This window comes from Callorhinus ursinus, unplaced genomic scaffold (assembly GCF_003265705.2).
Source record: "Callorhinus ursinus isolate GAN/ISIS: 27379988/994484 unplaced genomic scaffold, GSC_fseal_2.0 scaffold63, whole genome shotgun sequence".
Taxonomy (NCBI): Eukaryota; Metazoa; Chordata; class Mammalia; order Carnivora; family Otariidae; genus Callorhinus; species Callorhinus ursinus.
Window position 1 is genome coordinate 8,373,172 of NW_027397125.1, and position 27,507 is coordinate 8,400,678.

The following is a 27,507-nucleotide window of genomic DNA, read 5'->3' on the forward strand; positions in this document are numbered from 1 at the left end:
TTCACTGAAAATACTTTCCAACTGCTGTTCTGATTTCCTCTTTGACCCATAGGTTATTAGCCCAAAATGGAGATAAAACATAATCATAAAAAAGTAACTAAAAAGAAAGAAAATGAGGAAAAAAGGGAACAGAGATAAAACATAATTGAAAACTACTAGCAAGAAGGAAGCTTTAAATTCAACCATATCAATAATTACATTAAATGTAGTCTCAACACTCCAATTACTAGGCAGAGACTGTCAAATTGGATAAAAAAACAAGAACCAAGTATATGCCAGCTATAAACAACTATAAGAAAATCTATTTTCTATAGTTATAGTTTATCTTATAGATAATCTAATAGATTAAAAGAAACAAGACAGGAAAAGACCTATCAACATTAATCAAAAGAAAGTCAAGTGGTATCAGCAATTTCAAACAAGATAAAAAGGGACATTTCATAATAATGAAAGGGTTACTTCTCTAAGGAAAAATTAACAATTCTAAGTGCATAAGAGAATTTCAAAATATATAAAAGAAACTTGGATAGAAATAAAAGGAAAAACTGACAAATCACATAGAACTTCAACATACTCCTCTCAATAATTTGACAGTATAAAAAAACAAACAAAAATTATGGATATGGAATAACTGAACACCACCACCTATCTGGACCTACTGAACATTCTACTCACATATGGCAGATAACACAATTTTCAAGTCTATAGAAAATTCACCAAAATAGATCACATTCTAGACTATAAACAAATGGTAACAAACTTAAAATCATACAAAATATGTTCTTTGACCAAAACAGAACTACAAATTAATAAAATGATTGCAGGAAAATTCCAAATGTTTGGAAATTAAACACAAATCTAAATAATTCTTACATCAAATGAAATCAAAGAAACATAATTTCACTTAACTAAATGAAAGCACACTATCAAGTATTCTGTATAAGAACGTTCATAATGGCTCTCTTCATAATAGCTAAATGGAATCCAACAATATTTATCCTTTTGATAGTGTTTTATAATATTAAGTAATGCAAATGTTCCTCAACGGATAAATAGATTAAAAAATTTTAATATATTCATACAATGGAATATCCCTTGGAAATAAATAGAAGTAGTGATATACATAAAAACTTGGACTTAGCTCCAAAACATATTCTACACTAGATACAAGATTGTATACATACTATACAAATTCATTTTATGAAATTTTAGGAAAGGAAAATTTAATCTATAATGACAAAAAGCAGATCAGTAATTGCTTAGGACAGCAGGAACTTTAGGAAGTGATTAAATGCTCTCTATCATGACTGAAGTAATGCTTATAGTATACATGTCAATCAGATCAAATTATCAAACTGTATACTTACAAGGAATGCATTTTATTGTGAATAAGTCATTTATTAGTAAAACAGATTATTTTTTAATACCAGGCCATGTATGTGGTTAACATGTATTTCATGGGAATGCTATATGATTAGCAGTAATAGTAATAGCAAGTAACTACAACCTATGGAACATCTATGTGTTCAGGATCTCAAAATTTTACATAAGGAACTCATTCAGTTTTCAAAACATTCACATTAAACTGGAGTCTTACAGTTGTTCAATTCCTTGCCCATGATACCTAAGCAGATAGTAACTGGTACAAACAAGATTCCAACCCAGGTGTGGCTGAGTCTAAATACTCTATCTTCTGAGCACAGAACTGTCTTGCAACGAACTACGATGATGGAAGCTGGGAGCTATTCATAGAACTCAAAGGATGATGGCCTCAAAATATTAATTCATTGGATTGAAATGGCATTTGTTTTACTTAATATCATAAAACATTATCAGAAGGATAAATATTGTATGATTCCATTTATATGAGGTCCCTAAAACAGGCAAATTCATGGAATTTGGCCTTGACAAGTAAAAGTCACCAGTGGCAAGGAAAAGGGGGAAATGAGAAGTTATTATTTAATGCACACAGAGTTTCTGTTTGGGATGATGAGCGAGTTTTGGAAATGGATAGTGAAAACATACATGAAAAGAAAACCCTTATCAAGTGATTTAATGACAATGGGCCCTGAAGAAATTGGGCAGTAAGAATAATCACCCTAAAAAATGTGGGGCGCCTGGGTGGCTCAGTCGTTAAGCATCTGCCTTCGGCTCAGGTCATGATCCCAGGGTCCTGGGATCGAGCCCCACGTCGGGCTCCCTGCTCCACAGAAAGCCTGCTTCTCCCTCTCCCACTCCCCCTGCTTGTGTTCCCTCTCTTGCTGTGTCTTAAAAAAAAAAAAAAACCCACTGTGATAAATTTTAAAAAGTCATTTTTAATAGGGAAAAATTAAAATAAAAAAGGATTTCTGTTTCTAAGAATGTTTCATTGACTGTTGGAAGCTTTCCTCCTAAAGAGCAAGGAGAAAAGAGAAAAAAAAATTTTAATTATATTTATTGAATACCTACTGTATGTCAAACATTCACCTCTTATGATTCTGAAGCTCTTTTTCTCTTGATTTTCTATGACCTTAATACTACCTGAGGGGAACCTGGATAGCTCAGTAGGTTAAGCATCCGACTCTTGATCTCAGCTCAGGTCTTGATCTCCAGGTCATGAGTTCAAGCCCCACACTGGGCTCCACACTGGGTATGGAGCCTACTTAAAAGAAAAAAAAGTATCTGACAGCAACATTATTAAACTGAAGAATATACTGTAACACTATTATTTAAATTTTGCCTTTTTCTTTTCTTTTTTTTTTAAGATTTTATTTATTTATCTGAGAGAGAGGCACACAGGGGTAGGGAGGAGGAGGGGCAGCAGAGGGAGAGGGACAAACAGACTCCCTGCTGAGAAGGGAGGCCGATGTGGGGCTCGATCCCAGGACCCTGAGATTATGACCTGAGCCGAAGGCAGACACTTAGCTGAGTGAGCCACCCAGGCACCCCTAAATTTTGCCTTTTTCATAGTAGGACTTGTTTTAGGAGCCAGAATCTGTGACCCCATGCTAATTTTTGCAGTTGTGAAAATCATGCTGACATATAAAAACACAAAATTATAATTTTAAGCACCAGTAAAGGTGAAATATAAAAGGGATTATCTGAACACTAAAATTAAAACCAGTAAAAAATAATGATCCAAAGATGATTAAGCTCAGAAAATGAACTTATTAGAAAATAATCCTCTATAGTTGCTTAAATTAAATTTGATATATTGTTTGTAAACCACTTTCATTTTTTTAAAGAAAGCACTCTAAATTCTGATTACTTTTGGAAAGGCAAGTAGGAAAGGGCTTTGAAATTCAACCTTTACTTTTTATATATTTGTATATTGTTTGAATGTTTTACCACAGCCAATTTTAAAAACTAAGGCAAAGGTATCGCTGGCACCAAAACAATCTTGGCTATTGCACCATAAAAAGGATAATGTCATAAAAAGCCAATTAGAATGCTTATAAGTACTTAGGAATATAGTGAGTAAAACACAAAAGTGAAAGTGAAATAATATATATACATTTGATTATTAAATCTTACAATTTAATGAAAGATTATGGCTAAAATACCGTTTTTAAAAAGGCTTAAGAGTTATTTTTTAATATAAACCTATGACTTTCAATATAAAAGTAAACACAAAAATATTCATGTAAATAGAATATATACATATATGTATATGCATGTACTATATTTACTAGCTCTGGTACTAGTGAGCTCACCTGGTACCCATACCTTGGTTTTTTTTTTTTTTTTTTTTTTTTTGAGAGAGAGAACACATGAGAGCGGGTAGGGTCAGAGGGAGAAGCAGACTCTCTGCTGAGCAGGAAGACCGATGCGGGACTGATCCTGGAACTCCAGGATCATAACCTGAGCTGAAGGCAGTCGCTTAACCAACTGATCCACCCAGTTGCCCTCTTTTTTTTTTTTTAAGTGAATTTAAAATAAGTATACTCTGGCTATTATCCTCTCAATGAAAAAATGCAAGTGGACTATACAGACTGTATAATTTATCAACTATACAAGTACCTTTTTGAGAGTGAAAGGGATGCTAACTGGGCAAAGTTCAGGAACAGTAGTCATAAAGTGAGATTATCCAAGACAAACTACATGTATAGTCACATCTGAGACATGTAGTTCAGAAAAAAGGTTAGAAAAAAAGAGGCAGCACAGAATTTTCCAACTATCTAAAAGTAGAGCATTCCTGTAAAGACTTGTATAAGCCTAAATGGCCTAAAGGGAAGAAACAATTACCATTAATTTATAAGGAAAATGTTTTTAGCATCCCCAGACCCCAAACATAACCTCTCTCAGGCTTTTCTGATACCTTAGGACACATCTTGCTAATAGATGCACAAAGTAAGTCCAGATAAAGCAGATGCTCACAGACACAGTTCAAAGCTATGGTGGCTTGATGCTGAGATGCCGAGTGTAGTTCCCCAAGGTGAGCTGGACGACGCTACTCTTGCTGCTACAGGTGTGTGCTACCTCTAAAACAGCTCAAAGAAAAACGGAAACCATTTTCACTTCTGGGCCTTTTTTTGTAAAAGTGAAGATCCCCTTCAAATTTCTTTTAGTTAGGGTAAACAGCTACTAGTGTAGGTCCTTCAGTAAGAGCGAAGTGGCGTAACACAAACCTTCCAGAAGCAGAGGATACCTGTACTTTCATGCGGCTGTGGCTTCTAAAGACTTTTTCTCAAATCACAGACCAACCAGAAAACAGACTTTTCAGGAATGTACACAGCTGCCTTGGCATACATCAGTTCTGATGAACTAAAGCATCAAAGTCAACTTCATTATTCACAAGTATTATTCCAATCCATCTCAACAAACTACTGTGGGCTTCAGCAGAGCTTTAAGAGGGGCCTCTTTTCTATCGAATCCTCTCTCCTCTGTGTCCCATCATACCACTCTCAGTCATTTGGTTCCATGTAAAGTTACAACTACTAAAATTAAGCTACCTCATGCTCAAAAGTAAATGAAAATTAAGGCATGAACCCTCCTTAATCTTCAGACACAATTATCACAGAGTCATGCTACTGTGCTTTCTTTTGCCATTCAGACTTTTCCAGGTTCCCACAGAAAACAGAGACTGCAGAATGTGAAGCCCTTAAGGCAATTCTGGAAAGCATATATTCTTTAAATGAATTTCATCAACAATCACTCCTATGTTCGAACAATGATTTAATAAAACTTTTCATTCTTGCTCATTCATCTTATTGGAAAAGTACCCAGAAAGCAAGAACCCTCTACGTAGAGAGCCATGTGTTTATATCAGTGCTAAAGGATACCGACCCTTATGACTAATCCAGTTTGGTTACCAAAACTGTCACAATGAATCACCATCTCCATGTAAATTACAATGGCACTGTGAAAAAAATATTCACCAAGTAGCAAATAACTCTGCTGATAACGCTTTCATTAACTAATGTTATGCCGTCATTTTCTCTTTGGCTTTTATGAATTTTCATAAGCTACGTTTTGCCACATCATGTATATAAAACAAAATCATGAAAGGTCAGGATGAAACTAAGTCTTTATGACTACCCAGTTTTTACATGTTAGCTGTTCTTATTTACAAATATCTACAAATGGGTAGAACTCTCTCAACACAGAATAACAATTTTCTATGCAAAAAGTCATAAATAAATGTTAGATGAAAGTAGTAAAGGACCCTTACATCACATTTTGCCATTCAAGTTCTTAACGACTGTGTATCTCAAGTATCAAAAATGGAATTTACTATTTTGTTTATTACAATTCACTGTTTTGTTCTCATGATATATTCATTGTTTTGTTATCTAGGTCAAAGTTCTCATTCAATACTTACAGAGCAGGCCTCTGTGGCAAATTATATATTCTAAAGATAACCACAATAATAACTCCCTTTTTTTTCTTAAGATTTTATTTATTTATTTGACAGAGAGAGAGAGAGATCACAAGTAGGCAGACAGGCAGGTAGAGGGAGAGGGAGAAGCAAGCTGCCCACCGAGCACGGAGCCCGATGCAGAGCTCGATCTCAGGACGCCGGGATCATGACCCGAGCCAAAAGCAGACACTTAACCGACTGAGCCACCCAGGCGCCCCTAACTCTCTTTCCACATCCGCTTCTATGAAGTGGCCTTGCCACTTCCCATCAAGAGGTAAAGTTTAATAACCCTCCTCTTAAATGTGGACTGACCCCAGTGACTTGTTTGACCCACAGAATGTAGTACAAGTGATATTCTGAGATGTATAGTTCATAAAAAGCTATCTAGAATACACCTATATCTCTTAGAACATCTGCACTTAGGATGCTCCCTCTAGGATCCCAGCTAGAATTCTGTAAGAAACTCAAGCCACATGTACAGGCCTTGGCAAATGTTTCAATTGATAGCTCCAGCTGAGATCCCAGGTGACTGCCAGACATCAACTACCAGCCATATTGAGCATCCATCCCTATCAGGCCTTCAGATATTCCAGTCCCAGTCATTAGGTGACTGCAAGTTCATGAGAGATCTAAAGCAAGAAGTGCCCAGCTGTTAACCCACAGAACAGTGAAGCTAATAATAAATGCTCTTTTAAGCCACTAAGTCTTACGGTGGTTTGTTATGTAGAAATAGATAACTAGAATCACCTCTAACAAAAGTGTGCTGACAGTTGTTAGCTTTAAATACTATTAACTTGTATTACTTAGAATTGTTTGGGTTTTCTTCTCATCTTTTTTTTTTAAGTAAAATTTTAATAAAATTGCCTTAACTGTTTATCTCCCCATCTTGAGGGTTCCTGAAGATAGGATGAGGGCTACATTGCTCATCCTTGGCTCCCTACTCCCTAGCCATGGCACATAATTATGTTATTAAGTGATATTTGGGGAAACAAAGGTAGGAATTATTTAGCTCCTACTGTTGCTCACCAGTGACTGAAGATAAAACATTTTCATTCTGAATGTTGCCTACAATAATGCCTTCAACATGGTTGATGCTCAATAAAAAGTCACTAAGCTAAATATGGAAAACACTACTTTTCACTGTTGTACAATACTTAGTATTTAGAATAATTGAATAATCCTCCTTACAAAGCTCTATTTATTACTGACTCCTGTATGTCTTCCACTGAGTTAGTTTTCTACGAGAAAAATGTACATGCTTTCATAAAATCTTGTCTTAGAATTACAATAGGATCACAATAAGGGAAAATGCAGATTAAGTAATGCTGGGAGGAGCACGAGATGTGAGGTAAGAGATTGATGGTAATAAACATAAATGAAGTATTTTGTAAAAATACATGCTAAAGATAAAATCTGCATGTGCATTAGAAGTCCACCAATGATTCTCATCACCCACCACCTCTGTAAAGAGTAGTCTCTCTAAAAACCTTCTCAAAATTCCATTTTGGTATTTTAAAATTTTTTGTAAGACATATCCTCTCTTTCCTGTATCTTGAGATGGGAAAACAAAAAGATTGGGGTCAGGGATGGGGATAAGAACAGGGAAAGGGAAATTATTTTTCATCTTTCCCAGTTTTCCAACCCCAGAATAACTTTGTTGCTCTTAACTTACCATGTGAGAAATGAGCAGAGCACCAATCTCACCATTGTAAAATGTAAGGGTAATTACCCCATTTCCTGGGGTGTGTTTCCAAAGTCAGGGCATAGGCAAAAATTGCAGTTAATTTATCTTGATTAGGGAGTTACCTATGAGAAAACACACTCTGCCATCTCTCAAATATGCTCAACATAGGCAACTTTTCCTCAATTATTAAAGCAAAAATGTTACTTTCAGCACCCACTGAAGAAAGTGGCTTTCATACAGGGTCATGTTGTTTTAAAAAAAAATGCATACACTGAGCAAGAACCACACTCAATGCAGTGAGATATTCATACTCTAAGAGAAATGAAAACTGTAATGGTGAGATGGCACATATGAGCTCACTAAATGGACAACAGGGACAAGTCTATGGGAAAAATACAATTTGAGGGGGCTACAAAGAATACAGTTAAATTCAGTTAAGATAAACATGCATATGATGCAGCTCAAATCTGTAGTCAGAAGACCATGGAAAAGCAAAGCTAATTTTGTATTCCTGCAACTCTCTTTTCAGAGAACAATGAAATTTCAAATCTCTTTAAATAGCCTCAAGTAAATCTCCAAAATTGTTACATTATTTCTAAGTGTCTACCTTCTTACAAGTATGTTGCTGTACAGTTATGACAGATAAACGGCTCAACATTAGTTTCTCGTCACCAGCTAGTGGGACTCCCTGAAAAGGTCCTTCCATTAATATGGAAAAAGCCAAAAACATGTAATGATTCTGTTGGATAAAGGAGTCAAGATTTGGGACAACTTGTGCTTTATAAAATTTTGTTAAAAAACCCTCATTTCAGATATGTCTCACTCCTCTACTTCTCATTTGAAAAGTATTTTTGTATCACAAAAATATTAAGTTAAACTGTGATAAGGTTTTATATCCTTAAGGAAATTACTACCACTAAAAAGACAGTAAATTTGAATTCTAACTACTGCATCTATTAAACAATGATCTTAGATCAATTAACTTTTCCAAAATGAGGATACCACCTTCTTCATTATCCCCTCATGGAACCTGACAAAAAAAATAATAGGACATTTTCTTTAAAATATTGCAAATACAAAAGAAAAACAGAAAAAAACAGTACTAAGGTAAAACACAGTTAATGAATGTGCTTGCATAGTTAACCTCTAATCACCTACGAAATAAGAATGAAAAAGGACAAAGACAGTAGCAGTAGGTTTCTAAGTAGAAGCACTATTACGTGTTCAGAACAGAAAAATTCTTTGTAGTGTAAGACTATCTGGAGTATCACATTCCTGGGCCCCACCTAACCAGTGTCCGTACTAATGCCCATATTCTGACAACCAAAACCATCCCTAATATATCAATATCACCCAGGCTGAGAACCACCACTAGACAAAAGCAGCACTGTAATATAGTAGAAAAAGTAGAAAAGATTTGAAGCTTGACAGACAGACCTCATCTTGAAAGGGGATTCTAAAGCTTCCTAATCAGTATGTTATTCCAATACTTCCTTCAAGAATTGTGCCAGGGATACAGAGAACTTCAACAACATTAGTTCTAGTTTGTTCTTCTACCAAATTACTTTTACAACTTTGGCTTTCAAATAATCTTAGAGTGATTTCCAAATAATCTTACAGTGATTTTTAAATTGTCATTTTACATGCTATAAAAAGTGCTTTACTACAACTTTACCATTCAAGGATTTACGTGGTGCGGTGGAAGGCTAAGTGTGCACAGTCTTAGTATGGGGGTAGTACCCAGCAGGCACACACTGAAAGATACGGGAACTCAAATCTTTGCTGAAGTAATTTAATTTTTTTTTTAATTAACAGAGAATAAAAACCTTCCTTGAATACTGAGAAGAGTCTAGTGTCAAGGATGCCCTTCAAAAGCATAAAAGCGTTACATGAACCGTACGAGAACTCTAATATAAATACGAAAGCAATCAGAACTGAAACAAATAACTGTATATTCAATGGCATATTCAAAATACAGATTTGATCTATAATACAGATTACATAAAACACAGCCTACACAAGGGCAGAATGGGTGAAACAGCATAAATATCAAATTCTTGACGTTGAGCTTATAAAGTAGGTGTTTCTCATGAGATGACCAATGGAACATGAATATAGTATACAAATGATGTTATCTGGCTATTTAAAGAACAAGTTCATGATTCCAAAAGACTTCAGGAGGAAAGTAGGTAAACTAAACTTCTACATACTACATACTACATACTGAGGATTAATGGAAGGATAGATAACAGTTACTACATACTTAAATTCAAAATGGTGATATTTTGAGTTTCCTAGACCATATAACACTAAGGTATATTTCTGTCAAGCAAAATACAATGTAATATAATGCATAGGAGAGAGAAGAATCACTCAAAATTTCAATATCAGATCGGCATGTCCTGATTCATGATTTTAACTTTCAAATAATTCTTCATTATAGGCACTTAACGCACACAGAAAAGTGAGAAAAAAAACATAAGATTGCGAGTAAAAACCTGACTTTGAATTTGTCTCTGTTACTACTTTTGGAAAGTCGCATTAAAATCTCAGGGTTTTAGTTTCCTTATCTGTGAAATGATCTCTAGAGTCACGAGGATTCTATAGGTCTTAGCTATAAAACATATGGTGTTTTAAAAATTGCAATAAAATATAAAAGTAAAATCACTGTCTAGGGCAAGTAAAGATTGAAAAAATAAGACTGAATCAGAACCCTACCCTAGTCAAGGACTTGGCTCCTGCTACTATACCCACTTTCTCCCAAATCATCATCTCAATTTCCCCCTTAAAACGATCATTCTCTTCAGGATACACAGATGTTATAATATAGTCCACTAATGAAAAAAGAAAATTCTTATCAAACAATCAGTTAAAGAAAGACTTCACTTGAACAGTGGCAAAAAGGTCAAAATACCTCATAAGAAACTTTACCAAAAATATTCAAGACTTCTAAGAGGAACACTTCACAACACTACTAAAAGATACAAAGATATGCTATGTTCTTGGATAGGAAGATTTAATATCATAAAGATAATTTATTAATTTAAAACTAAGCCAATTTAAAAAGAAATAGTTTTGTTTTTAGACTAGTCAAGCCAATCCCAAAGTTTATGTGGGGACAGTAGAAAGGGGAAGGAGTATTTAGGAAAAACTGTGAAACCACGTGGAAGCAGCACATGTCTACACACGTTCGAATAGGACAAAAGATAAAATTCAAAAAATACACAGGGTAATACATACAGGAGTGGAATATATAAAGGCAGTATTTCAAATCAGAAAGGAAAAAGATGGATTATTCAGTAATTGGCACTAGAATTTTGGGTAGCCAAACAGGAAAAAATAAATTTTGAGCCATACCTCTTACTACATAAGAGGGTATTACAAATAGAGCAAAGATTTAAATGTAAAAAATGTAACCACAGGTACAGAGACTTTGGAAAACAGTTTGGCAATTTCTCACAAAGCTAACCATAGTCTTCAAAATGATCCAGCAACCATGATCCTAGGTATTTACCCAACTGAGTTGAGAGCCTTTGTCCACACACACAAAACCTGTGCGTGAATGTATTTCATAGCAGCTTTACTCGGTTACCAAAAACTGGAAGGAATCTAGATGTCCTTCAATAGGTGAATGGATAAATTACAGTACATCCACATAATGGAATATTATTCAGAAATACAAGGAAATGGGTTATCAAGCCATGAAAGGACACAGATGAAGCTTAAATGCATTTTGCTAAGTAAAACAAGCCAGTCTGAAAAGGCTAAATATATGATCTTAATTATACAACATTTTGATAAAGGCAACATTAAAGAAGCAATAAAAAAAGAAACTGGTTGTCAGAGATTAAAAGAGAGGGAGGAGAAGAATGAATAGGTGGAGCAAAGAACAGTTTTAAGATGGTGAAGCTATTCTGTGTGATACTCTAATGATAGATATATATCATTAAAGATTTGTCAAAATCCATAAAACTGTACAGCATGAGATGAGCTTTAATGGAAACAATGGATTTCAGTTAATAATAATGTATCAATATTGGTTCATTACTTATAACACATGTACCACACAATGCAAGATGTTAATAATAGGGGTAGCTGTATGTGAGGGGTAGGGTGAGGATACCGAATTCTTTGCACTGTCCACTTAATTTTTCTGCAAATCTAAAACGAGTTAAAAACCAAAGTCTACTAGTTATGAAACAAAAAAAATGAAACCATAAAGAAAAAAATGAGTTAATTCCACTAAAACCTTGGAGAGGGAGTCTTGTACAATTCAAAATTCTACAAACCATAAGAAAAGACTGATAAATTTACCTGTATAAAAATTAAAGATTTCCAAATGGAAAAACAACAAAGTAAAAAGATTAATGTAATACACACACACACACACACACACACACACACACACCTCAAATTATAGACAAGATACGTCCCTAAGATATCAAAGACTACAAGAACTGAGAGGATACATACAGTTCATAGAAAGGGAAACATAAAAATCTCTTAAACACAGAAACGTAAGACTATCCCATGATGAGCCCAGGGTGATGTATGGAAGCACTGAATTACTACATTATACACCTGAAATTAATATAACACTGTATGTTAACTAACTGGAATTAAAATAAAAACTTTAAAAACAACAACAACAAAGACTTGGGCACCTGGGTGGCGCAGTCAGTTAAGCATCCGACTCTTGGTTTTTGGCTTAGGTTGTGATCTCAGGGCTATGGGATCGAGCCCCGAGTCCAGCTCTGCACTCAGCAAGAGTCTGCTTAAGATTCTCTCTCCCTCTGCCCTTCCCCACCCATTGCATGTGCTCTCTCTCTCAAATAAACAAACAAATAAATCTTTAAAAATCAAACAAACAAAAACAAAGCCTATCCCACCTCAGGCCCCTTCACCTTTATGGACAGGAGTCAAAAGAGAGCCCCAACCACTCCTTCCTAGGCCTCCAAGGTTCCATCTGCAAAGGTCAGGAGGAAGTCTTAGACACCCAACTTTCTCTAATATCCAATAATTGAGAATTTGAGAACACATTCCTGTTTATACCAGTCCCTATGAGAAGCTGCAGACTATCCATCATTAAATAGCTCTACATATGCATTACTTTCCACCTTCTGAAACCTCTCCACTGTGTCCTCTAGAATTCACAGACCACCGGCAACAAAAGCCCCAATCCTCAGTCCTCTGGCTTTACAGAAATCTGACTCTCCAGGGAAGATACTACTCCCACTATATAGGTAGGTACAAGATATGGGTCGTCTTTGCCCCCTTTACTACTTCCAAATCATTCTTCCTCCCTCTTTCCCAAAAGTCCAATTCTCATAAGGCCAGACTATCTTCTTACTGCATTTATTTAAAGAACCTCAAGTGGAGAAGGAAGGGAAAAATGAAGGGGGGGAATCAGAGGGGGAGACAAACCATGAAAGACTATGAACTCCGAGAAACAAACTGAGGGTTTTAGAGGGGAGGGGGGTTGGGGGATGGGTTAGCCCAATGACAGGTATTAAGGAAGGCACATACTGCATGGAGCACTGGCTGTTATACGCAAACAATGAATCATGTAACACTACATCAAAAACTAATGATGTAATGTATGGTGACTAACATAACATTAAAAAAAAAAAAAGTGGGGCGCCTGGGTAGCTCAGTTGGTTAAGTGTCCGACTCTTGATTTTGGCTCAGGTCATGATCCCCAGGTTGTGGAATCAAGCACCATGTTGGGTTCTGTGCTAGGTGTGGAGCCTGCTTCAGGTTATCTCTCTCCCTCTCCCTCTGTCCCTCCCTTTCTCTGTAAAAAACAAAACAAAACAACAACAACAAAAAGAAACACCTCAATTACTCCTTCATCCCTCAGTGATTTCAACTCCTGGCTCACTGCCACTCTCTCCAACATTATTCCTGTCTTAATTCTCAGAGATGTTAATTCATCTACATAAGTGATCTTCCCAACATCCTGATTTTTCAACTTCTACCTTATTTCTCAGAGATGTTAATTCATCTACATAAGTGATGTTCCCAACATCTTGACTTTTCAACTTCTACCCCACTTTAAAATTAACTGCCATGGCCACATCCTAGACCATGCCATTATCAATAAGTGAAAACCCTCTATAATCTCAATTTCAAGCATTCCAACTATCACTTCTATTTTTCTAACTCACTCACTCTCTTATATCCAACTCTGTGCTCATTTAGGGCAACTCACCTCTGTTCCAGCTACTCTGTATCTTTGAAGTTCCTAGCACCAAGCATTTTCTCTCTTGCAGGATTCATGCAGATGTTATTTCCTCTGCCTGGGACCTGCTTTCAGCTCTTAGATTCTTCTCAACTTTAAAATCATAAATGTTATCCCTTCAAACTAGTCCTTCCTGAAAAATCTAAGTAATGTTATCCCTTCAAACTAGTCCTTCCTGAAAAATCTAAGTAGGTCTTCCCCTTTTATTCTCCACTAAAACACTCTGATCACTACCTTCTTAGCTTGTTATCTACCTGTTTATTTCTACTTTCTACGAGTAGACTGTCACCACTGCTGATCACAAAGTGATTTTGTTGTTTTTATTTACTACTGTTTTATTTACTACTTTGTTGTTTTTGTTGTTGTTTTATTTACTACTGCATACACAAAGCATAATACCCAGCCAGTACTCATTGTTTTGTCAAATAAAAGAAAAAAATGACTGATGTAGAGAGAATGAAACTAAAAATAACTCCACAATGTAAAGTAAAAGAGACATGGAAATCAAGACCACACTTTACAAAAAAACCCTTTAATTTTACTCCTGTTGGGATTTCCCCTAATTTCAATTATACTTAATCCTAAATATGAATTAGATTCCATTTGTAAACTGGAAAAACTTTCAGTACCTAAGCTGCTGTGATAATTATATATATAATGTTTCTAAGGAACTTAAACAAGACCTGGCAAATAATAAGCCATCAACAAATGTTGGCTATTATTTTTAAAAGAGCACTTGATTTTGAAAATTAAGGCCTATAAGCTGAAGATACAATTATAATAGAATATAATATATAGAGGAAGAGATGTGTTTCTCTACCTGATTGAAGATGGCTGGGTCAGAGACTACTTTTTCCTTTTAAAAAAATCTGGAAATATTCTATCAAACTCCAGTTAAAAAACAGAAATAGTCACAGCCCAGGTCCAAGACAAGACAGACAAAATGAAAAGCATTTTTAGCAAACTCTTTTCCAAAGGTTTATATTTGTATTTTTCACAAAATGTCAGTAATAATTATCATTATCCTTCTAGTTCTACAGGAATAAATAAAAGATTTACCGCCTAAATAGATCCCTTAACCAAGTAAAGAAAAGTTATATCATGTTTTCCACATTCAGTCAACTATATCTCTGATCAAAGCTAAGCAAAGACAGTTCAGATATAAAATAATAGCACAAATTAATCTAGATGTCAATTAGAGAACTTAAATTTTAACTTGGTATTGTGGATAATCAACACCTACCCTCACATTTATTTTTCACATGAGAATATAAACAAATCAATTAAAACTAACAAACAAAAGCTATTCATTATGTGAAGACATGTTAAAGAAAAATGCTACCATCATTCTCAAAGTTCTCTTGATTCTAAACAAACAGACTTTTCAGTCCATCATATGACCTCATTGGCTAGGCATTTTTCAGTACTTACTCATACACTGGAATTGCACACTAAAAGTCATGTGAATATCCTAGGAAGTCAGAAGAAATTTTCAAAACATTCTTTAAAGTTTCAAGTCCAGCATATTCAAACATTTCAGGCTTAAAACAAAACCTCTAACCTATAGGAAGTAGAGTAACCACATCTACTAGGCTTCCTGAGACTGATGTAATTATTTGTAATTATTAATTAAATGATTTTAGTTAATAATTACTATTTAAGTGTGGAAACATTCTACATGCCACTAATCAAAAACTCATGTTAAACTACAAAATGATTTCTAAGTTTGTAAATTTAACAACCAAGGCAGAGCTAACAGATATTAAAAGAAATATATTCCTAAGGCTATCAGGACATATTAATGAATTAACTAATTACAAATGTGGAATAGTGTATATAATATGCTTATTATGTATGAATGGAAAATATATTCGTATTTCTGTAAAGAAACAATAGAAAGATACAAAAGGAACAAAAGCAGTTATCTACAGAGGATGGGGGGAGAAAAACAGGGATAGGAGTTAAGATTTGTCCACGTTCATCTTTTCAAGCTGTTTTCATTTTTGAGCCGTGTAAATATAAATCTATTTTTAAATCAAAAAAGTACATATTTTATATAACCATAAGTATTTCTTTTGAAATCAACAAATATAAATACACTCACAAATATGTATGTATGGTTTAAAGAACAGAACAATAAAACTTTTAAAAGACAAAGAATTAGTGCCTGGGTGGCTCAGTCGTTAAGCATTTGCCTTCGGCTCAGGTCATGATCCCGGGGTCCGGGGATTGAGCCCCGCATTGGGCTCCCTGCTCCACGGAGCCTGCTTCTCCCTCTCCCACTCCCCCTGCTTGTGTTCCCTCTCTCGCTGTGTCTCTCTCTGTCAACTAAATAAATAAAATCTTTTTTTTTTTTAAAGAAAATTAAAGGAACGTTTTTCAAAACACTGGAAGCCATGTTTCTGGGTCACAGTTCTGACTAAATAAAATTTCACAATAATGGCTTTTTCTTCCCTTCAAAACTTGAGAGTATTTTCCAAACTACAACAACTCTAAAATAGATGATATTTACAAAAAAAAAAAAAAGAAGAAGAAGAAGAAGAAAAGGCCAAAAGGATCTGGGGGGGCAGGGGGAAAAAGACTTGATATAAATTATTTTATTTATGCACTAAATAATTCCACAATATACTGATGGTGACAAATCATTTTGATAAAAATACCAAAGCTTATAGAAAAAGAAAAGCTTTTCCTAAAGTTCCCTCCACAATCCCCAAATCCACCTTCTTAAATAGATCTGTACATTTTATAAAATTAGATTAAAACCAAACGGCAATGCTTTCTAAAAAAATCTAGACTGTTGCCTACTACACGAGTAACTGTATGAAATACATTCCAATCCATAACTTCCCGCTACTTCAACCTACCCTATTTAAATCTATTTTAGGAAAATACACATCACATGGGTGTGGCTTCAGAACACCCCTCTTACACCAATGACATTTCTCAGTCTTCTCTAAAGCACACCAGATACCTAGAATACCTCGCAGACAACCTACAGTAATGTTCAATATTCTTATGCTACCATCAGCAACCCATAACTAAACATATGTATGTAGGTTCCTAGATAACATAAACCAAATCTCCACAAGTTCTCCATATATACTAATTACAAAATGATTTCAAAAATTAAAAACAAACTATAAGTGGTTACCAGGTGCTGGTGGAGGGAGGGGGTGGGGGTGTGTTGTTATTTGGTAAGCAGAGTTTTACTTGGGGATGATGAAAAGCACTGGAAATGGGTAGTGGTGATAATCCCACAACAATGTGAAATGTACTGAATGTCACAAACATGCCACAAAATGTTTAAAGTCATAAATTTTATGTTATATATATTTTACCACAACAAAAATAAGCAAACAAAAGAAATATTATGAACACCACCATAAGTATCCCACAGTTTACTGCTCACCTGAAAAGCACCTTTATAATTTTCTACTATTAAGCTGATCTGAGAATATCTAACACAATTGTGTAACACTTATCCTTAAGCATGTAGGTACAACACCTAGGGCCCACAATACTTTTAGGGGCCCACACAAAAATGGTTTAATTTATTTTATTTTTTTCCAAAACAAAGTTTATTGAGCGATAGTAAAGTGATAGTACAAAGCTCCCAAAGAGGAAGGGGAACCGAGAGGGTTGCCCATTTTAACTTATTTTAAAAGAAAAAGAGAGAAAAAATGAACTTTTGGGGCGAAGAAAATGTTTGGATGTATAATAATATAGTTGTCTTTTTGTAACAATGCAGTCATAAAATAGTTTTATTAATTTACATGGACAGGGCGCCTGGGTGGCTCAGTTGGTTAAGCGACTGCCTTCGGCTCAGGTCATGATCCTGGAGTTCGGGGATCGAGTCCCACATCGGGCTCCCTGCTCAGCAGGGAGTCTGCCTCTCCCTCTGACCCTCTTCCCTCTCATGCTCTCTATCTCTCATTCTCTCTCTCAAATAAATAAATAAATAAAATCTAAAAAAAAAAAAAAATTTTGATGGACAAAGGGACCCATGAAGGCAAAAGTGCCAAAGGCCCGTGAAAGTGAACATGGCCCTAATGGTTTCCGTTTCCTATTACGAAATTATCAAGGTACAACAAGAAAGTGAAAACACAACTGGATATGTATATAAAACATTATTCTTAAAGAGAAATCACAAACCAAATTATTACGAAAAGAATCTACAAAATGAATACCAAATTTATCTTTACTAATGTAAAGATGAAAAGAAAACTGACAGAGTGAAGAGAGGAGGGACTTTGTAACTGGAATGCTAGATAAAAGCTTTATCTCTAAAATATACTAGGATGGAACTAGGTTGATACCTAATCCTTGACAGACAAATTGTCACAAAATTGAATTTCAATCAAAAAGAGGTTAAGTTGCACCCACTTAACCATGTGCCTGATACTACTATAAACACTTTATATATGTTAATTAATCTCACACTGACAATAAGCCCCCTGTGAAGAAGACACTGTTTTTATTCCTACATAGCAGGGACACCTGGGTGGCTCAGTTGGTTAAGCATCTGCCTTCGGCTCAGGTCATGATTCCGGGGTCCTGGGATTGGGTCCCACATTGGGCTCCTTGCTCGGCGGGGAGGCCGCTTCTCCCTCTGCCTGCCTCTCCCCCTGCTTGTGTTCTGTCTCTCTCTCTCTCTGACAAATAAATAAATAAAATCTGTATTCCTACATAGCAAATGAGGAAGATATGATACTTACCCAGTGTGACACAGCAAAGCGGTCAGAGCTAGGATGTGAACCCAGGCAGTCTCACCCCAAAGTCCATACTCTCAACCACTAAGCTAACTGCTTCTTTACTCTGCACAACAAAAATTAATGGACCTTTTCATTCTACAAATCTAAGTCTATCAGATAGACATGAACTACCATTACACAAAACAAAACACAAATAAAAATGATTTTGATAGAGTGCTTTGAGGATTCACAGGACCATAATATGATTTGCTGTAAAGGGGATAAAGAAAGCTTTGTGTAAAAAATGATATGTATATTAAGCCTGGAAAGATATGAGACACAGAAACAGAAAATGGGAGAATAAAGTATTTCACACTAAAGGAATACAAGGACCAAAAGCATTAAACTAAGGTAGAAAAGCACTGGCACTGAAAAGCTTGAGTTGAAAAGAACGGTAGAGTAAATGGAAAATAAATGAGTCAGATGCCTAGAGGGAGGTCAGACAACTCGCGGCAGAAAGTAGGGGAGTAACATGGTCAGAGTTGTTCCAGGGCAACTAGAGATAAGAAGTGGACAGAAAAGAAATGGAAAGAAATGTCCGAAGGATAATTCACTAGTCCAGGCATGGTAAGGAATGTCTCAAGTAAAGTGGGACCAACAGAAATAGAAAGGAATAGATATACAGCACACAGAAGCTACTCAAATTCCAATTAAATTAAGGAACTAACAGGGTCAGAAAGAAAAAGACTCAGTACACTAAAATATAAAGACAACAAAGTGGATGGGTGAGGCCACATTTGGAGGCCATATTTTGGGGAACCTGACAAGGGCCGCATGTTAAAGGCCGAAAAGGGCTTGACTGAAGGGGTAGAAAGACCGTGAAGACAAACTGCCCTTGTCTGATTTGGCCAGGTTCAAGAAGTTAACTGAGAAAACTTTATAATATCAACACTCTGTGAGATATTTTGGAGGCAAACTGACAGAATTTAGCAACAGTATTAATGTGGAGGTGACTGAGGTTTTAAGTGCAAATGAAATAATCTTGTCATTAACAGAGACAGGAAACAAAAGAGGGAAAGCAGGTTTAAAGCAAAAAGAGACATGACTTCAGGTTTCTACATGGTGAGATCAAAGCTTATACAGTATGATGTCCAGAAATAATGATGTGTCCACAAGACTAATGCTACAGTGAGAAAAATCAGAGCTGAAAATACAGATGTCACCCATATAAAGATATGTACAAGTTGTAAGATTTAAAAAAAAATGTACTAGGAAAGAAGAAAGTATTAGGGGAAAAAAAAATGGACCAAAGAAAGTTTAAGGAACTGCCTATATTTAGGAGGGAAGGAAGGAGAGCCAAAGAAAGCATTATCAGAGGGTTAAGATTAGCACCACAAGAATCAAGTATAGGGGTGCCTGACTGACTGGGCTGGTGACGCATGCAACTCTTGATTATGAGTTCAAGCCCCATGTTGGGAGCCCCATGTTGGATGTAGAAGTTGCTTAAAAATAAAATCTTAAAAAAAAAAAAGAATCAAATATAAAACAGCAGTGTTCTCTAACATTTTTCAAAGGAAAGTACATTAATAAGACAATATTTTTATGGCACAAAGAGGTAAATGAGGCTAATAACCAGATGTTATTAGCCCAGGAATTAAGGAAATTATTAATCTGTATACCAGTTAATCCACTTGCTGTACTGAAAGCTCTGGATTAACAAAAAGGCTTTATGCCAAAAAGGTTTAAGATTATACTGTCCTAAACTCTCTTTCTATAGTCACTGATTAGTTAGGTGGAATATTGCAGATACAACAATGAAGAAAAGAACTGAAAAATAACCGTGAAACTTGAGAAATCAATTGAGAAATCACTAATGGTTTTAAAAATCAGTGGAAAAAGCTAGACTTCAGGAAGCAACTATGGACAAGGTTTTAATTAAAATATCAACATTGTTACCAGTCATGTTATCCTAATTGGTTATAGAGAGTAACTTAAAGGGGATGATTCCTCAAATCTTGCTAGCAAAAATATTCCCTTTTTAAACTAAATTGTAATTGTAATATGTTTTACCTTCTAACTCTCATTTTATTCATGTTAATAAAGAGAATAAATAAAGCTCCTCTGAAACTTTGTAACACTTACCCAGTTCGAGATTGACCAACTTTATCACAAATATCCAAAATGAGGCCCCAATCCTCAGCAGTATTCATCTCACTTGTTGCTTTCTCTGTGTATTATGAAAAGAAATTGCAGAAACATTATTTTTAAAAATCTTTAAGAGGTAAATAATCACATTCAAATGACCAAATTGTGACAAGAAATCAGAATAGTTGCCAGCGGCCTGTTTAATGAGATGGTCAAGTACATCTTCAATGATGTAATGAGCACTGGGTGTTATATGCAACTGATGAATGACTAAATCCTATCCCCGAAACTATTAATACACTATATGTTAACTAAATTGAATTTAAATAAAAAAATATTTTTAAATAAAAAATAAAAAATATTTTAAAAAGAAAAAAAATAAGCCATTGATGGGACACCTGGGTGGCTCAGTTGGTTAAGCATCTGACTCTTGATTTCAGCTCAGGTCTTGATCTCAGGGTCCTAAGATTGAGCCCCACGTCTGACTCTGCTGCACTCAGTGCAGAGTCTGCTTGTCCATCTCCCTCTGCTCCTCCCCCTGGCCCCGCATGCATTCTCTCTGAAATAAGTAAGTAAAATCTTAAAAAAGAAAGAGAAGTAGGCCACTGATACTTATTTATTAAAAAAAAAACCCTACATACAGGTCTATTCCCTTCCCCATGAAGAAAGACTAAAATAAAGACATACTTCCATTATCAAATAATTCTTAGGTTTACTTGCCAAGGAAGAAACATGACAAGGCACAAATCTCTAACAAAAAGTTTCAGGCAATTAAATTAATTATATGATTTTGTTGATTTGCATGTCTGACATGGGGAAGAAGGAAAATGAACAAAAGAAATCAAGCTCTAACTGAGTACTTTCCATTAAATGAAAACTTAACAAATTAAGAACATCAACAGAGGTATCACAGAGGGAGTCCAATCATCTCATTAAGCTCCCTCCCTTAATTAAAATAAAAGATTTTTTAAGGCAAACGCAGAAGGATAAGGAAAACATGAGAAGCAGTAACAGCAACAATATCTCAAAAACTATGTAACAATATAGATATATGGTACCTACTTAAAAGACCCAAAAAAGATGCATCATATACTGGCAGTAACAAAAAAGCTTAAGAACCAGCCTGTTTTACACCACTGAATTCTCAGAAAAGTCAAGTACTGGTAGCAGAAGGAAATGCCTGCAGCTGACAGCAGAGAAGAAAGAGGACTTAGAATGGATTAAGGCTGTTGGAAGTGTGTAAGTAGGTACCTACTTTGCCTTCCTTACTCAAAGAGCAACCAGCTCTCCCCAACCCATCTGAGCAAATGAGTGAAGATTTTTTTTCTGGAGATAAAGCAAAGTTTTTCTAGACAAGGAGACACAAAGCATAGCTGAGACATAAGCACCAAAAATAAGGAATTACTTCCAGTTTTCAGTACAGCATTTAAGGAACTTGGAAGTTACCACGCCATCCAACAAGTAAAAAGCTGAGTAAAGTGAAAAATAAACAACTCTTCTGAGATCCCTCAAAAGTGAGGTCACAGGCCAAATGCTGTCCCCAAAATTAAAGACACAGACAGATGGATACACAGAATAACAATTTAACAGAGCAGAAACCCATAAGCAAAAATATCACCAAGAACAAGTATCACAGATCTAACCTGTCACAGCCAAACTGCTGGAGGCTAAGTGTACACAATTCTGAGAGCTAAAATCCAAAATGGCCCAGACATAAGGGATTTCCCCCATTTTTGTAAATTTTATTTTCATGAGCTTTCCCAGGATCTCAAGGTAAATATCAGAAAAAATTTTCTATTTTTCAGCAAGGGGAAGAGGAAAATAACTATTGTGAGATACACCAGAGCATTCTCTTCTTAACAAGGCCACTTGTTAATTCTTTCAACCAGCACCTAACCAACTAGGGTGTTTACCAGAGATTAACCCACCTAGGGTAAGGGAAATTCCTAACTCCAGCCTGCTCCAGCCTCCCATGTGGAAGAAGGGGAATACCCAAATTCAGCCCATCTAGCCATCTTTTCCCACCTAAGAGGGGGAAAAAACTGAGAAGCAGGTGAGAAATTCACACCCCAGGGGCAGAGGCTCACTTTAAAAGACTGAGACCTAATCACCAGACTATAGAACACTTTTTACCTAACGCCTTACTATTATGTCATTAAAGGACAGTGTTCCTTTTTTTTTTTTTTTTTAAGGACGGTGTTTCTTTTATCTAGTATATCATGTCTAGCTTTCAGCAAGCCACACTATAAGGCAAAAAACACAGTTTGAAGAATAAGCATCAGAACCAGATTCACACATGACAGGAATGCTGGAGTTATCACACCAGGAATTTTAAAAGCTATAATTAATATGCTAAGAGCTTTAATGGAAATAGGAGACAACATGCAAGAACAGATAAAGAAAATAAGCACAGAAATGGAAATTCTGAAAAAGAATCAAAAAGAAATACTAGAAATCAAAAACAGTATAACAAAAATGAATGCCTGTGATGCACTCTTCAGCAGAGAGAACGTGGCTAAAGAATCTCTACTTGAGCATATGTCAACAGGAACTTCCAAAACTGAAAAACAAAGGAAAAAAAAATGACTAGAAGGAAAAAAAAAAAACAAACTTGCAACAGATTATCCAAGAACTGTGGGAAACTACAAAAAGTAAAACAGACATAACTGAAATAGCACAGAAGAAACAGAATACTTAAAGCAAAAACAACTCAACATTTCCCCAACTTGATGTAAGACATCAAACCACAGGTCCGGGAAACTCCAAGAACACTAAGCGTAAGTATCAAAAAAAAAAAAATTACACCTAGGTATACCATTTTCAAACTGCAAAAAATCAACGATAAAGAAAAGAAAGAAAGAAAAAAAGCCAGCAGAAGAAAAACACCTTACCTATACAGGACTAAACATAAGAATTACATCTGACATCTCAGAAAGCATGCAACAAAAGAGGAAATGGAGTAAAGTAGTGTTGAGAGAAAATAACCACCAACCTACTATGTACCCTGTGAAATTATTCTTCAAAAGTAAAGAAGAAAGAGAGAAATAAAAGGAGTACGTTAAAAAAAAAAAAAAGGAAAGAAGAAATAAAGTCTTTCTCAACAAAAAAAAACCGTTAAGGAAATTTGTTGCCAAATAAATGCCAAAAAACTGACCTTGCAAAAAATGTTAAAAAAAAGAAAAAGTTCTTCAGAGAGAAGAAAAATATGATATAGGAGGGGTGTGTGCTTCCATATAAGTGAAATAAATGACAGCAAGGGTATCAGGAACAGAGGAGAGAGGAACTGGGAATATTTTGTTATTCATTTCACTTGCCTGCACTACCAGTGAAGTGGTATAATGTTATTTGAAAGTGGATTTGGACTACTTTTAAATGTACATTGCAAACTCAAGGGTAACCACTAAAAATAACAAAAACAGAAGTACAATTGATATGCTACAAAAGAAAAAAGACTGAATCATATGAAATACTCCATGGGATGCCTGAGTGGCTCAGTCAGTTAAGCATCTGCCTTTGGCTCAGGTCATGATCCCAGGGCCCTGGGATCGAGTCTGCATCGGGGTCCCTGCTCAGCAGAGAGCCTGCTGCTCCCTCTGCTTGTGCCCCCCACCCCTGACAAATAAATGAATAAAGTTAAAAAGAAATGCTCGATTAAAATCATGAAAGGAAAAAAAAAGTGGAAGAAAAAATAGGAAGAAAACTGTAACAGATATGGTAGATATTAATCCAACAATATCAATAATCACTTTAAATGTTAGTGGTCTAAATACAAATATTGCCATAATGAAAAAAAAAACACAAAATGCAATTATATGTTGTCTACAGGAAGCCTACTTTAAATATAAAGACACATATACATTAAAAGTAAAGAGGAGAAAAATAACCATGCCAACACCAATTAAAAGAAAAATCAATACAACCAAAAGTTGGTTCTTTGAAAATATCAATAAAATTGACAGTTGAAAAGGAAAAAAGAAAGAAAAAAGATAACAAACTTATATCAGAAATGAAAGCAGGAATATCACTACAGATCTCATGGACAATTAAAAGGATATTATATGAACATTACAATGGCTCAATACTATTGAGAGGATCATGGGAACCTCCAATTTACAGCCAATCAGTAAGAAGCATAGGACATATCCCGGACTTTGACTGGCATCTGAAGTGGAGAGGGAGGGCAGTCTTGTGGGACTGAACCCTAAACCTGTGGGATCTGACACTATTTCTAGTTAGATAGATAGTGTCAGAATTGAGTTAAATTTGTGGGACACTGGTCAGTGTCCACTGAGAATTAGAGAACTGCTCAGTGGTGTTGGAAAAACACACATTAGAATTATGAACTCTATGCCTACAAATCTGATAACCTAGAGAAAATGGATCAATTCCTTGAAAGACACATCTGTCAAAATACACACAAAAATAGACAATCTGAAGAGGCCCATATCTATAAAAGAAATTGAACCAATAATTAATAACCCTCCAAAACAGAGAGCATCAGGCACAGAGAGGCTAATGGTAATTTCTACCAAACATTTAAGGAAGAAATTATACCAATTCTCTCCAATCTCATCTAGAAGACAGAAGCAGAAAATACTTCATTCTATGAGAGCAGTATTACCCTAGTACCAAAACCAAAGATATTATTAGGAAAAAAAAAAACTACAGATGGCCATAGGTGCAAAAATCCTTAACAAGATATTAGGCAACTCAAATCCAACAATATAAAAAAAGAATTCTACATCACAACCAAAGGGGATTTATCCCAGGTAAGCAATGCTGGCTCAGTATTCAAAAATCAGTAAATGTAATCCATCTCATCAACAGCTAAAGAAGAAAAATCACATGATCTTATCAATAAACTCAGAAAAAGCATCTAACAAAGTCCAACAACTCATGATAAAAATTCTCAGCAAACTAGGGATAACAGGGAACTTCCTCAACTTGATAAAGAACATCTACAAAATATCTATAGCTAATATATTTAATGGTGAGAGACTAGTAGAAGCTTTACCACTAAGATCAGAAACAAGGCAAGGACGTCTTCTCTCATCACACATTTTCACCAGCATACTGGACAAGATAAAGATATAAAAGGTACAATGATTAGGAAGGAAGAAATAAACTTGTTTTTCCTTACAGACAACATGTTCATCTATGTAGAAAATCCAAAAATATCAACAGCAATAAAAAACGAACTAAAAAATGACGGGTGCCTGGGTGGCTCAGTTGGTTAAGCCTTGGACTCTTGGTTTCGGCTCAGGTCATGATCTCAGGGGCTGGAGATCAGCCCCCCACCCTCCCACCCCACCAGGCTCCCTTCTCAGCAGGGAGTCTGTTCCCCCCCCCCCCCCCCCCTCCCCCTCCCAAGCTCCTGCACTCTCTCTCTCTCTCAAGTAAATAAATACATCTTTTAAAAAAAATGATTTTGGCAAAATTGTATAAGGTTGTACAAAAGTCAGCAACTTTCCTATATATTAGCAACAACTGTAATTTTAAATTAAAAACACAATACCATTTATATTAGCACTCAAATACTCAAGTATAAATCTACAAAATACATATAAAATCTATATGACTAAAACTACAAAACTCTGACGAAAGAAATCAAAGAATTAAATAAATGGAAAGATATTCCATGTCATGGATGTCTACAGCAGCTTTATTCATAATCACCAAAACGTGGAAGCAAACATGATGTCCTTCAGTAGGTGAAGGGATAAACTGAGGTACATCAGAACAATGAAATATTATCCAGTGCTTAAAAAAAAATGAACAAGCCACGAAAAGACACAGAAAAGACACACTACTAAGTGAAAGAAGCCAATCTGAAAAGCTAGATAATGCATGTTTCTAACCATATAACATTCTAGAAAAGGCAAAATTATGGAGACAGTTAAAAAAAAAAAATCAGTGGTCGCCAGGGGTTGGAGGGAGGACAAGATGAACAGGTGGAGCACAAGGATTTGCCAGCCAGTGAAACTACTCTGTATACAATGGTAGGCACATGTTATTATGTATTTGTCAAACCCCTAGAAGATACAACACCAAGAGTGAATGCTAATGTAAGCTATGGACTTTTGGTGATGATGATGGGTATTTGTGGGTTAATAGATTGCAACAAATATACCACTCTGGTGCAGGATGCTGATAGTTGGTGAGGCTGTGCATACATGGGGACAGGAGGGATACAGGAAATCTCTGTACCTTCTGCTTAATTTTTCTGTGAATCTAAAACTACTCTAAAAAAAAAAACCCATTTTTAAAAAAATAATAAAGGAATTAAGCAACTGTGTAAATGCTGATACCTGCTGTGCGAAAAGACTTAACATAGAGTGGTATCCTTTAAAAGGCCTGTTTATGCATTGCCTGGTGTATAGGAACTTGGATTTAGGGAAAGTTCTCACCATTTTCAGAACTGAGAAGACTGGCTTCCAATGTCTAAACTGGTTGTACAGACAATATAGTTTATACTGAATACCTGCTTTTCTTCTGGGAGTCTGGAGTTAGGGTATGTACCAAGCAGAATATGCCTACAAGATCAGCTCCCAAGAAAAACCCCAAGCACTGAGTCTAATGAATGTCCCTGGATGCAACATTCCACACATGTTGCCACAACTCACTGCTGGGGGAATTAAGCATGTCTTCACTGGAAGAGGAGCCAAGGAACTTTATACCTGGTATTCCCATACTTCACCACACGCCCTTTCACTTTGCTGATTGCACTTTGGGCCCTTTCACTGTAATAAATCATAGCTGTAACTAAAACTGAGTCCTGTGAGTCCTTGCTGAATCCTAGAACTGGGAAGGTGGGAGGGTGGTCTTGAGGTCCCACACAACCCCATCAAATACCTGCCCTCTCACAAATTATTCTATTTCAGCCCTCACCTTCACTCGTACCTTCACC

The 27,507-nt window shown here is 35.7% G+C and overlaps 1 protein-coding gene across 2 annotated transcripts in view; it reads right to left on the reverse strand.

Moving 5' to 3' along the window:
• STAM (signal transducing adaptor molecule) overlaps positions 1–27,507 on the reverse strand; it is a 93,530-nt gene that overhangs the window by 52,111 nt on the left and 13,912 nt on the right. Inside the window, exon 2 of one of the 2 annotated variants that reach the window (XM_025892013.2) lies at positions 20,598–20,682. The exons of the other annotated variant lie outside the window; for it this stretch is intronic. Coding sequence (XP_025747798.1) covers positions 20,598–20,682 — 85 coding nt within the window. The remainder of the gene's footprint in view (positions 1–20,597; positions 20,683–27,507) is intronic. 2 annotated transcript variants of the gene reach the window in all.